Raw genomic sequence first — 13,379 nt, 5'->3', positions numbered from 1 at the left:
AAGGGACTTGCGTTGTCTCAGATGAGACTTTGGACTGTGGATTTTTGGGTTAATGCTGAAATGATTTCAGACTTTGGGGGACTGTTGGGAAGGCATGATTGGTTTTGAAATGTGAGGACATGAGATTTGGAGGGGCCGGAGTGGAATGATATGGTTTGGCTCTGTGTCCTCACCCAAATCTCATCTTGAATTGTATTCCCATAATTCCCACGTGTTGTGAGAGGGACCCAGTGGGAGATAATTTGGATCATGGGGGTGGTTTCCCCCATACTGTTCTGGTATGTGAATAAGTTTCATGAGATCTGATGGTTTTATCAGAGGTTTCCACTTTTGAATCTTCCTCATTTTCTCTTGCTGCTGCCACGTAGGAACTGCCTTTCACCTCCCACCATGATTCTGAGGCCTTCATAGCCATGTGGAACTGTAAGTCCAATTAAACCTCTTTTTTTCCCCCAGTCTTGGGTATGTCTTTATCAGCAGCATAAAAATGGACTAATACACCACCCAAATGTCCATCAACTGGTGAATGCATAAGCAAAACATGGTGCATCTACACAATGGAGTATTACTTGGCAATAAAAAGGAAGAAAGTACTGATACATGCTAGGACATGTATGAACTTCTAAAACATGCTAACTTAAAGAATCTCAATGCAAAAGAATCCAGTCACATATCTTATGATTCTATTTATATTAAATAGAAAAGGCAAATCTACAAACAGAAAATAGATTACTGGGGATAGGGGTGGGAATGAGGAATGACTGCTGATGGGCACCAAGTCCCTTTTCTGGTGTTGGAAATGTTCTAAAATTAGATTATAGTGATGGTGGTACAACGCTTATATCTAGTAAAAATGAATTGTAGTGCACATTTACATGTGAACTTCATGATATATAAATTATAAAGCTCTTAAAAATATACATACCTAAAAAAACCCTCAACTATATTAAGTCCTTCTGCCTTGGTTTTAAAAGTTAAAACCATACCAACATTATTATTGGAATGTGTAAATGGTGAAAGTTTAAAAACAACTTCTTACCATGCTTTGAAGAATTTTCAATGCTTCCTCTTTACCTCTGAGTTGTCTTTGAGATGCCTCAAGTTCAGTTTTTAACATTTCTACCTCCTGAGGACAGAAAGAAAATTAGAGCTCCTATCTGCAAGATATGCAACCCTAAAATTATCAGTTTGGCTAGTCTACATTTACCCTTGGCTCAAACCACTTACAAATGAGGCTGAAAATTCTTCTAGACTTAGTTAGTGAACCAGACATACTAAAATTGAAAGCCTCGGCCGGGCAAGGTGGTGTGACCTGTAATCCCTGCATTTTGGGAGGCCAAGGTGGGTGGATCACCTGAGGTCAGGAGTTCACGACCAGCCTGGCTAACATGGTGAAACCCCGTCTCTACTAAACATACAAAAAAATTGCTGGGCGTGGTGGTGCATGCCTGTAATCCCAGCTACTCTGGAGGCTGAGACAGGAGAATCGCTTGAACCCGGGAGGCGGAGGTTGCAGTGAGCCGAGGCTGAGCCACTGCACTCCAGTCTGGGTGACAGCAAGACTCTGTCTCAATTAAAAAAATAAAAAATAGCTGGGCATGGTGGCTCACACCTGTAATCCCAGCTACTCCGGAGGCTGAGGCATGAGAATTGCTTGAACCAGGAAGGTCTCTGAGACAGAGTCTCACTCTGTCACCCAGGCTGGAGTGCAGCGGCGTGGTCTCAGCTCACTGCAACCTCTGCCTCCCAGGCTCAAGCAATTCTCCTGCCTCAGCCTCCCGAGTAGCTGGGATTGCAGGCACGTGCCACTACTGCCCAGCTAATTTTTGTATTTTTAGTAGAGACGGAGTTTCACTATATTGGCCAGGCTGGTCTCGAACTCCTGACCTCAAATGATCCACCTGCCTTGGCCTCCCAAAGTGCTGGGATTACAGGCATGAGCCACTGCCCCCAGCCTCAGTTGGCTTTCATGTTGTTTACATACTGAGGTTGTAGTTCCTTATGTAGGGACTCAAGGTGAGGAGGCAGCTACAGGCCCCAATCCAATGACTAGTGTCCTTATAAATTGAGGGAAATTTGGACCCAGACTCATAGGGAGAAGGCCATGTGACAGGCAGAGGCTGGATTTCTGCAGCTACCAGCCAAGGAACACCAAGGATTGCAGCAAGCATCAGAAGCTAGGAAGAGGCAAAGGACTCTCCTCCAAAGCCTTCAGAGGGAACACGGCCTGCTGAAACTTTGGTTTCAAACTTCAGCCTCCAGAACTAAAAGCAAACAGATTTCTGCTGTTTTAAGCCACCAGTTTGTGGTACTTTGTCTCGGCAGCCAAATACAGTAGCTTTCACGGGAAGAGTCCCAAACACACAGTAAGGTGGGCTTCCTATTTCCCAAAGGACAGACACCCCTCGCAGAAACTGCTATTTCCACCAAGGCAGTGGGCTACTCAGGCCACCTGAGACTATGGGCTTCTGACTTTAATGAGGTTAAATTAAGTCAGATTGTTTGAAGCCACACATACGGGGAAGGCCGGTGGAAGGAAGTGATAACTTACTTTCTCAAGGAGGAGATAAGAGAAGTGGGGTGGAAAGGAGAACCGGTGGGCATGTTTACATAAGTAGCTTCTTTTAAGGGATGAGGTGGATAAGAAACAGAGGAGGCCAGTTGAAAAAGATGAGCTCTCAAGTTCAGCAAGAATGTCTGGAAAGCCAAAATTTGCCTTCCACACAGATTTGGTACCATTTAAACAAAATATCTATCAATGGACTTTATTCACTTGAGAATTTTTTTTTTGTAATCGAAAGTCTCTTACTGGTCCTGCTTCCATGAGTAGCAGTGACCAGGGGAAAAGGGAGAGGAACCAGCCAGCACAGGGAGGGGTCATCTCCACAACATTCCATTTATATACAGAACTAAACAGACAAGCACAGAGTCACTATTGCAGTTACAAGTCAGCAGCAAGGGAAGAGGGGGAGGAACAGGTGGGGAGTGGGGGTGTTGTTAAAGAAAATACAGGCCCCCCCATAACTGGGGTGCCTGGGGGGAACTTGGTCTTCTTCAACCCAAGAGGAATCAGAAGATCAAAAGCAGTTTGGGAAGGCCAGAACCATCAGGGATGGAGGGAGGAGGAAAATCCAGGGGGTGGGGGGTCTGTTTGGCAACTGGGGTGAAGGGATTGCCCTTCCCCTGCTGGGATTCCCCCAGCCCCTCCTATCTGGCAGGAAGGAGGCAGCCTGCAACCCCCCGAGGACAGGTGTGGGGCTGCCAGATGCTCTAGGCAGGGGGCCAGAAGGGGCTCACAAAGGCTTGCCCTCCAGGGAGATGATGGCACTGCCCCCCAGCTTCTCTGCCAGGGTGCAGTGGTCCTTGACCTCTTCATAGTAGTTTGCTTGTAATTCTTGCTTGATTCCTGTCAGCTTCTTGTTGATGGCGTCCTTGGAGCTGGCATTGATCATTTTGCTCTTAAGGGGCACAGACTCAGTGGCCCAGAAGATAAACACCAGGTCCTCCTTCTTGCTCTCTTGGTCTCATAGGTTGCGTCATAGAGGGCGTAGAGGCAATCCTTATCCGGTAGCATCTTGACAAAGGTGGCATAGGGGTCGTCGATGGTCTGGTCCACATTGCCCACCAGTATCTCCTTGCCCTCCCCTTCAGGATGATGTTCTTCTTGTCTTCACTCAGGCGGAAGAGCACCGCCTTCTTGCGCTTCTTCAACTTCTCTGGTGTTGAAGACTTACACACCTTCATGTCGTTGAACACCTTGATGACACCATCAGAGACAGACACAACGAGGCCATGTTTCCAGAAGCAAAAAGGAGAGGGCATGGAGAGCTGCAGAAGACGAGAGCACTGCAGCCGCTGCTGGGACCCAGCTAAACCGATAATTTTTATATTAGCCAGAGTACTTACCTCTAAAGTTTCATTAAGACATTGCCTTAATTCTTCATTTGACAATTCTGAATTCGAATCTACTTGGGAGGGAGGAGAAAAGAATCTATTAGGGGAAAAATTTTGAATATTTTAACTAATTAAACATAGGACATTTGTTTACAAATTACCAAATACAGGTATCCCCTAAATTGCAAAGAGAAGAGAATTATAATAGACCACCAGGTGCGGTGGCTCACATCTGTAATCCCAGCACTCTGGGAGGCCGAGGCGGGCAGATCACTTGAGGTCAGGAGTTCAAGGCCAGCCTGGCCAACATGGTGAAACCCTGTCTCTACTAAAAATACAAAAATTAGCTGGGCGTGGTGGTGCCTGCCTGTAGTCCCAGCTACTTGAGAGGCTGAGGCAGGAGAATCACTTGAACCCGGGACATGGAGGTTGCAGTGAGCGGAGATCGTGCCACTGTATTCCAGCCTGGGTGACAGAGTAACTCTGTTTCAAAAAAAAAAATTATAACAGACCAAATTATGGTAAAAATAGGAGTGTAAAACATTTCACAAATGAAAAGACATATACTGTACTTTTGAATAAAAAAATTTTTTGAATAGACTCTAAGGCTCGCTTGAGGCCAGGAGTTAGAAACAAGCCTAGGCAACACAGACCTCCGTCTCTACAAAATATAAAATAAAAAATTAGCTAGATGTGGTGATGTGCCGGAGTCCCAGTTACGTGGGAGACTGAGTTGGGAGGATCACTTAAGTCCAGGAGTTCGAGGCTGCAGCGAGCTATGACTGTACCACTATACTCCAGCTTGAGCAACAGAGCAAGACCATCTAAAAAAAACAAAAAAGGACTCTAAAATAAAACTGATGTTAATGAGTTGGTTAATTACTGCATTCAAACAAAAATAAAGAAAAACATGAATATTGGTGAGTAAAATAAATAGATTTTGGTGTTTTGGCTTAAGCTTGAATGATGTAGTGGTATAAATATGTAAGAAATAACTTTGGCCAGGCACAGTGGCTCACACCTGTAATCCCAGCACTTTGGGAGGCCAAGGCGGGTGGATCACTTGAGGTAAGGAGTTCAAGGCCAGCTTGGCCAACATGGTGAAACCCCATCTCTACTAAAAACACAAAAATTAGCTGGGCATGGTGGTGCCTGCCTGTAGTCTCAGCTACTCAAGAGGCTGAGGCAGGAGAATTGCTTGAACCCAGGAGGCGGAGGTTGCAGTGAGCTGAGATTGCACCATTAGACTCCAGCCTGGGAGACAGAGCGAGGCTCTGTCTCAAAAAAATAAAAAAAATAACCTGAAGGCTGGGCACGGTGGCTTACACCTGTAATCCCAGCACTTTGGGAGGCTGAGGCAGGCAGATCACCTGAGGTCAGGAGTTCAAGACCAGCCTGTCTACATGGTGAAACCCTGTCTCTACTAAAAATCCAGCCTAGGTAACAGAGCGAGATTCTGTCTCAAAAAAAAAAAAAAAAAAAAAAGGCCAGGTGTGGTGGCTCACACCTGTAATCCTAGCACCTTGGGAAGCTGAGGAGGGTGGATCATCTGAGATCAGGAGTTCTAGACCAGCCTGGCCTACATGGTGAAACCCCATCTCTACTAACAAATACAAAAATTAGCCAGGCATGGTGGCGGGCGCCTGTAATCCCTGCTACTCAGGAGGCTGAGGCATGAGAATCGCTCGAACCCGGGAGTCAAAGGTTGCAGTGCACTGAGATCGCACCATTGCACTCCAGCCTGGGCAACAAGAGCAAAACTCCGTCTCAAAAAAAAAAAAAAAAAAAAAAAGAAACCAAAAAAAAACCTAAATTTAATTTCTTTCCAAAAAGAATGACTAGAAGAGTCCTGTAACTTCAATTATTTGCTCCTTAATGTGATCAATTGAGAATTTAAATTGAGCTTCCTAACAGCTTCATTTTCCTTTCTGCCTCAACGGCAGTAAAAAAAAAAAAAAAAAATTAAAGTGGCAAGTTATAAGCAAGAGTATAGGAAGTAAAAAAAAAAAATTATTGAGAAGAATGTTTGCTTTGAAAAAATATTTCTCAAAACAACTTTCTTTGCTATTCTGAAATTTCATTAACATGACAGTATCTAAGGCAAAACCTAATTCATGTTTGTACTGTGATTGATGATACAGGCTTCCAAGGAGGGCAGAGTGATTCTGGGTTGGCAGTGACAAGTTCTGTTCTATTAATACTTGTGGTAGGCAGAATATGATGTCCACATGCCAATTCCCAGAAGCTGTGAACACATGGCAAAAGGAACTTTGCAGATGTGATGAGATTAAGGATTTTGAGACGGGAGAGTACTCTGGATTATCCAAGTGAGTCCAGTGTACTCATAAGAGTCCTTATACATGAAAGAGGGAGACGAGAAGGTAAATGTTAGAGTGATATGATGTGAGAAAGACTCAGCCGTTGTTGGCTTTGAAGATGGGGAGGGGGCCATGAGCCAAGGAATGCAGTAGCCTCTGGAGCTAGAAAAGGCAAAGGAGTAGAGTCTTCCCACTGAACCTCCAGAAGGAACGCACCCTGCCAACACCCTGGCTTTAGCCCACTGAAATTTATTTGGGACTTTTTTTCCCACAGAGAGAGGGTCTTGCTTTATTGCTCAGGCTGCAGTGCTCCTGCATCAGCTTCTCAAGTAGCTGGGACTACAGGTGCACACTACTACACCTGCTAATTTTTAAACTTTTTTTTGTGGAGTGTGGTCTTTCTATGTTGACCAGGCTGGTGTCGAACTCCTGGCCTCAAGTGATTCTCCCACCTCGGCCTCCCAAAATGCTGGGATTATAGGCATCAGCTACCACACGTAGCCTGTTTGGGACTTCTGACCTACAGAACTGTAAAATAATAAATTTGTGTTGTTTTAAGCCATTAAATGTGTGGTATTTTGGAAATTATCTATTAGTGATAGGGCCAACTTTAATAAAAAGAAAAGTTCATAACCCAACAAAATGGGAACTCATACTATTACTATTTAAATCTTATTTATACCCCAGTGTTTCTTCATGCTGTTTGTTTGTTTGTTTGAGATGGAGTCTTGCTCTGTTGCCCAGGCTAGAGTGCAGTGGTGTGATCTTGGCTCACTGCAACCTCCGCCTCCCAGGTTCAAGTGATTCTCCTGCCTCAGCCTCCCAAGTAGCTGGGATTACAGGCACCTGCCACCATGCCCAGCTAATTTTTTTTTGTATTTTTAGTAGAGACGGGGTTTCACCATCTTGGCCAGGCTGGTCTCAAACTCCTGACCTCATGATCCACCCACCCCAGTCTCCCAAAGTGCTGGGATTACAGGCATGAGCCACCGCACCTGGCATCTTCATGTTTTTATAAAGGCATCTTAGCATCATGCTCAGTTTCCAACATTTTGCTTTCAAAACAGTATCCATTCTCTATATACAATAAGGAATTGGAAGAAAAATATAAAAATAATCCCATTCTGATTTCAAGAGGGATTTTGAAGGATGGGGATGAACCCTGAGCTACCACGTATTTTTGTAAATCTGAAACCATGTTTCTTAAATCACTCTCATGTTGTTCTAATTTGTGTTTGTTCAACTTTGAAGGGAAGTTTCAGAAGAGGAAGTTTTACAACATAGATTACAAAATATTTAGCCAGATAAGAGCTGGTGCCATGGTACAGGCATGGGCTTATCCACAGACTCCCGATCATTTTGGAGTTGTAACATTTTATCACAATACGATGCTAAATTTTATTATTTCCATAAGGTAAGGTATAATTTCTTTTTGGTTATGATAAATTAAGACGAACTGTTTTGACAATTTTTGAGAGTTTCATGACCTCCTAAAATAACCAGAAGCATCTCTGTTCTTCCTGGAACACTCCTTTCCCAAAGATCCACTGCCTTACTCTCCCCTTCATTCTGGTGCTCAGGCCAAGGTGGGAGGACTGCTTGAGGTCAGGAGTTTGAGACCAGCCTGGGTAACATAGTGAGACCTTGTCTCTAGAATTTTTTTTTTTTTTTTTTTGAGACGGAGTCTTGCTCTGTCGCCAGGCTGGAGCGCAGTGGTGCGATCTCCACTCACTGCAACTTCCGCCTCCCAGGTTCACGTGATTCTCCTGCCTCAGCCTCCTGAGTAGCTGGGATTACAGGTGCACGCCACCATGCCTGGCTAATTTTTGTATTTTTAGTACAGATGGGGTTTCACCATGTTGGTCAGGCTGGTCTCAAACTCCTGACCTCGTGATCCACCCGCCTCAGCCTCCCAAAGTGCTGGGATTACAGGCGTGAGCCACAGCACCTGGCCGAAAAAATTTCTTTTAAATTAGCCGGATATGGGGGAACATGCCTGTAGTCTCAGCTACTCAGGAGACTGAGGCAAGAGGATTGCTTAAGCCCAGGACTTTGAGGTTGCAGTGAGCTGTGATCATGCTACTGCACTCCACCTTAGTGACACAGTGAGACCGTCTCTTTTTAAAAAAGAAAAAGGCCAGGCACGGTGGCTCATGCCTGTAATCCCAGCATTTTGGGAGGCTGAGGTGGGCGGATCACTTGAGGTCAGGAGTTTAAAACCAACCTGGCCAACGTGGTGAAACCGCATCTCTACTAAAAATACAAAAAAAAAAAAAAAATTAGCCAGGCATGGGGGCGGGCACCTGTAATCCCAGCTACTCAGGAGGCTGAGGCAGTAGAATACCTTGAACCCAGGAGGCGGAGGTTGCAGTGAGCCAAGATTGTGACACTGCACTCTAGCCTGGGCGACAAGAGTGAGACTCCACCTCATAATAAATAAATAAAAATAAAAAATAAAAAGAAAAGTAAAAAGAAAAAAAATGTCACCTCCTTACAGAAGCCTTCCTAACCCTGGCCTGAAATACTAGCACCCCATTCCCCATAATCACTCACTATCCCTTCACTTACCACTGCCCAATGTTACACATCTGTTGATTTGCAGGGTTTTGGTTTTTTTTCTTTTTTTTTTTTTGAGACAAAGTCTTGCTCTGTTGCCCAGGCTGGAGTGCAGTGGTACAATTTTGGCTCCACCTCCCGGGTTCAAGCAATTCTTGTGCCTCGGCCTCCCGAGTAGCTGGGACTACAAGCACGTGCCACCACACCCAGCTAATTTTTATACTTTTAGTAGAGATGGGGTTTTGCCATGTTGGCCAGGCTGGTCTCAAGCTCCTGACCTCAAGTGATCCACCCGCCTCGGCCTCCCAAAGTGCTGGGATTACAGGCATGAGCCACTGTACCCGGCCTGCAGGTTTATTTTCTATCTCCTCTATTAGAATGTGAAATCTATGACATTAGGGCCTTCGTCTATTTTGTTTACTGACATTATTCTCAGAAATTGGACCTGTGCCTGACACCTAATGATGCCCAGTAAATATTTGACTGCAAAAAAAAGTACTTCACAAAAAAGGCAAGGTTGGTAATCATTTATAGATATCATTAATATATTAGATGCATAACTACTGTACTGTACAATATTTAGAAATACAAACATCGACTACTTTTTTTTTTTTTTTGAGATGGAGTCTTGCTCTGTCGCCCAGGCTGGAGTGCAGTGGTGCCATTTTGGCTCACTGCAAGCTCCGCCTCCCGGGTTCATGCCATTCTCCTGCCTCAGCCTCCCGAGTAGCTGGGACTACAGGAACCTGCTACCACGCCCGGCTAATTTTTTGTATATTTAGTAGAGACAGGGTTTCACCATGTTGGCCAGGATGGTCTCAATCTCTTGACCTTGTGATCCACCTGCCTCAGCCTCCCAAAGTGCTGGGATTACAGGCGTGAGCCACCACGCCCGGCTATCAACTACTTTTATACTACCACCAATCCCAAGAGATGAATAAAGATAAATTTCTAAAAGCTGGGTGCAGTGGCTCATGCCTGCAATCCCAGCACTTTGGGAGGCCGAGGCAGGCAAATCATTTGAGGTCAGGAGTTTGAGACCAGTCTGGCCAAGATGGTGAAACCTCGCCTCTACTAAAAACACAAAAATTAGCCAGGTGTAGTGGTGCATGCCTGTAATCCTAGCTACTCCAGTGGCTGAGGGAGGAGCATCGCTTGAACCCGGGGGGTGGAGGTTGCAGTGAGCCGAGATCGCGTGCCACTGCACTCCAGCCTGGGTGACAGAGCAAGACTCCGTCCAGAAAAAAAAAAAAAAATCTAAAATCCAATATGGTTATTTATTTTAGATTTTGGAAGGGTTATAGCTTTGATACTATGCACAGGAGAAAGAAAGGAGAGGAAATTCAGCATTCTTACCAGTGCTACTTTGTCGTCTGTAATTGGAAATTCTGGACACTTGAGGGAATGTCTCTTGCTGGCTCTTATGCTTGGAATACTGAAAACTCGCTTCATTTCTTTCTTCTCCCTTTCTCGGAAATGGAGGAGGGCTAAAGTTCTTTCCATCTGATCTTTTTCTAGACCTATGTGAAAATTCTATTTCATAAATCCCACCAGGTTTCCTTCCGAGGCCATACCCTAAATCACCTTCTGTCATGTCATCCTCTTCTGTTTCCCAGAGCTGCACGTCTGACTCACTTGATGATCTTGCCACCTTGCTCATGAGCCAAATGCCGTCTTTATCATAAGAAAAAATGGGCTGTCTGTAGTTAAGAAAAACAGTAGTTAGGAAAACATCAGTAGATCCAGCAACCCCACCTCTCGATATTTACCCAAAACATTTGAAATCAGTATGTCAAAGAGATGTCTACATTCCCATGTTTGCTGTAGCACTGTTCACAATAGCCAAGATATGGAATCAACCTAAGTGTCCATCAAAGATGAATAGGTGAAGAAAATATGGTGTGGGGTGTGTGTGTGTGTGTGTGTGTGTGCGTGTGTACACAATGAAATACTAGTCAGCCTTGAAAAAGAAGGAAATCCTGTCACTTGGGACATCATGGATGGAACTAGAAAACATTATGCTAAGTGTAATACGCCAGACACAGAAAGACAAATACCACGTTCTTCCTTATGTATAAAATAAAAAACAATCAAACTCAAAGGAGCAGAAAGAAAAATGGTGGTTACCAGAGGCTGGGGGATGGGAGGAATGGGGAAATGATGGTCAAAGGGCACAAAGTCCTAGTTAGACAGGAAGAATAAGGTTTTTTCTTTTGCAATACATTGCACAGCATGGTGAATATAACAAAAATGTATTGAACATTTCAAAATTGCTCATAGAATAAATTTCAAATATTCTCACCACAAAAATGATAAGTATTTGAGATGATGGATATGTTAATCAACTTGATTTAACTATTCCACATTGTATTCATAAATCATAACATCACTTTGTACCTCATAAATATAGGCAGCCATAATCTGTCAATTTTCAATTAAAAAAACAAAAAACCTAACAAACAAAATGAAGAAAACCCATCAGTAAAGTCATGTGTCACCTAATGATGGGAATATATTCTGAGAAATGTGTTGTTAGGCAATTTTGTCATTGTGTGAATACCATACAGCATACATACACAAACCTAGATGGTATAGCCTACTATACCCCTGGGCTACATGGTAGAGCCTATAGTTCCTAGTCTACAAACCTGTACAACATGGTATAGCACTGAATACTGTAGGAAATCGTTACACATGGGTCAATATTTGTGTATGTAAACATACCTAAACATAGAAAAGGAAGAGTAAAAATACAATAGTATCTTATGGGACCACCACTGTCTATGTGGTCTGTCATTGACTGAAACATAATTTGGTGCATAACTGTATAATAAAGCTGAATTTTTCAGGGAAAAAAGTTTCTTTCTGTATTATACAGACATTAATATCCTAGCAATGCGCTCGCACATAAATGCCCTTGCAATCCAATTATAAGTATTTAACATTTCAGAACTCTTTTTTTTTTCTTTTAGATGGAGCTTCACTCTTGTTGCTCAGGCTAGAGTGCGGTGGCGCAATCTTGACTCACCACAAACTCCGCCTCCCCGGTTCAAGCGATTATCCTGCCTCAGCCTCCCAAGTAGCTGGGATTACAACCATGCGCCGCCATGCCCGGCTAATTTTCTATTTTTTTTTAGTAGAGACGGGGTTTCTCCATGTTGGTCAAGCTGGTCTCGAACTCCTGACCTCAGGTGATCTGCCTGCCTCAGCCTCCCAAAGTGCTAGGATTACAGGCATGAGCCACCGCGCCCAGCTGGGTTTTTTTTTTCATTTGTTTGTTTGAGAGATGAGGTCTAACCATGTTGCCCAGGCTGGTCTCCAACTCGTGGGCTCAAGTGATTCTCCCAGTTAAGCCTCTGGAGTAGCTGGGATGACAGGAGTGAGGCACCACGTGGGGGTGGGGAGCAGATATACTCTACATTCAATAAATACTTGTTTAGTAACTGAATAAAGGAAGAGAGGAATAAAGAAACAAACTGAAATACAATCATCCCAAGGAATTCAAGGGGAACTGGTTCCAGGACCCCTGTGTATTTCCTTGGATCCTCAAATTCTTAGCCAGGCATGGTGGCTCACACTTGTAATACCAAGGCTTTGGGAGGCTGAGGCTAGAGGATTGCTTGAGCGCAGGAGTTTGAGACCAGCCTGGGCAACACAGTGAGAACCTGTCTCTACAAAAAAAAAATTTTTTTTTTTTGAGACAGTCTTGCTCTGTCGCCCAGGCTGGAGTGCCGTGGCGCAATCTCAGCTCACAGCAACCTCCGCCTCCTGGATTCAAGCAATTCTCCTGCTTCAGCCTCCTGAGTAGCTGGGATTACAGGCACGTGCCACCACACCCGGCTAATTTTTGTATTTTTAGCAGAGACGGGGTTTCACCATGTTGGTCAGGCTGGTCTCAAACTCCTGACCTCATGATACACCAGCCTTGGCCTCCCAAAGTGCTGGGATTACAGGTGTGAGCCACCGCACCGGCCCAAAAAAATTTTTTTAAATTAGCTGGTGGCACACGCCTACTCAGGAGGCTGAGGTGGGAGAATTGCTTGGCTCTGGGAGGTGGAGGCTGCAGTGAGCCATAACTGTGCCTCTACACTCCAGCTTAAGCTACAGAGCAACATTCTATCTCAAAAAATTTTTTGTTCGGCCTGGCGCGGTGGCTCATGCCTGTAATCCCAGCACTTTCAGAGGCCAAGGTGGGCGGATCACTTGAGGTCAGAAGTTCAAGACCAGTCTGGCCAATATGGTGAAACCCCATCTCTACTAAAAATACAAAAAAATTAGCCGGGCATTGTGGCGTGTGCCTGTAATCTCAGCTACTCAGGAGGCTGAGGCAGAAGAATTGCTTGAACCTGGGAGACAGAGGTTGCAGTAAGCTGAGATTGCACCACTGCACTCTAGCCTGGGCGACAGAGAAAGACTCCATCTCAAAAAAAAAAAAATTTGTTAATTTGTTAATCAAAAAGGTATCATATTTGCATATTATCTAGGCACATCCTCCTGTGTACTTTATATATATTTTCAATTGTCTCTAAATTACGTATAATATCTAATACACTGCCTATACATCACTTCATTCCCGTGGATTTAACCTTGTACTCTGAGTGCTGCAAATTC

At 44.3% G+C, this 13,379-nt stretch overlaps 1 protein-coding gene across 5 annotated transcripts in view; it reads right to left on the bottom strand.

Moving 5' to 3' along the window:
• Positions 1–13,379, bottom strand: part of CCDC125 (coiled-coil domain containing 125) — a 55,493-nt gene that overhangs the window by 32,750 nt on the left and 9,364 nt on the right. For 2 of the 5 annotated variants that reach the window (XM_063604212.1, XM_063604211.1), the window contains exons 2-4: positions 10,125–10,468; positions 3,907–3,968; positions 1,040–1,126 (exon numbers count right to left, since the gene is read on the bottom strand). In XM_063604212.1, the coding sequence (XP_063460282.1) occupies positions 1,040–1,126; positions 3,907–3,968; positions 10,125–10,428 (453 nt within the window). In that variant the 5' untranslated portion in view covers positions 10,429–10,468. Of the gene's footprint in view, positions 1–1,039; positions 1,127–3,906; positions 3,969–10,124; positions 10,469–13,379 lie in introns of those variants that run through there. The other 3 variants (XM_055112327.2, XM_034960002.3, XM_055112328.2) reach the window with 2 other exon arrangements.

Source organism: Pan paniscus, chromosome 4, assembly GCF_029289425.2.
Source record: "Pan paniscus chromosome 4, NHGRI_mPanPan1-v2.0_pri, whole genome shotgun sequence".
Taxonomy (NCBI): Eukaryota; Metazoa; Chordata; class Mammalia; order Primates; family Hominidae; genus Pan; species Pan paniscus.
The sequence above is the reverse complement of the archived record's forward strand: the minus strand, read 5'-3'. Positions and strand labels throughout refer to the sequence as shown.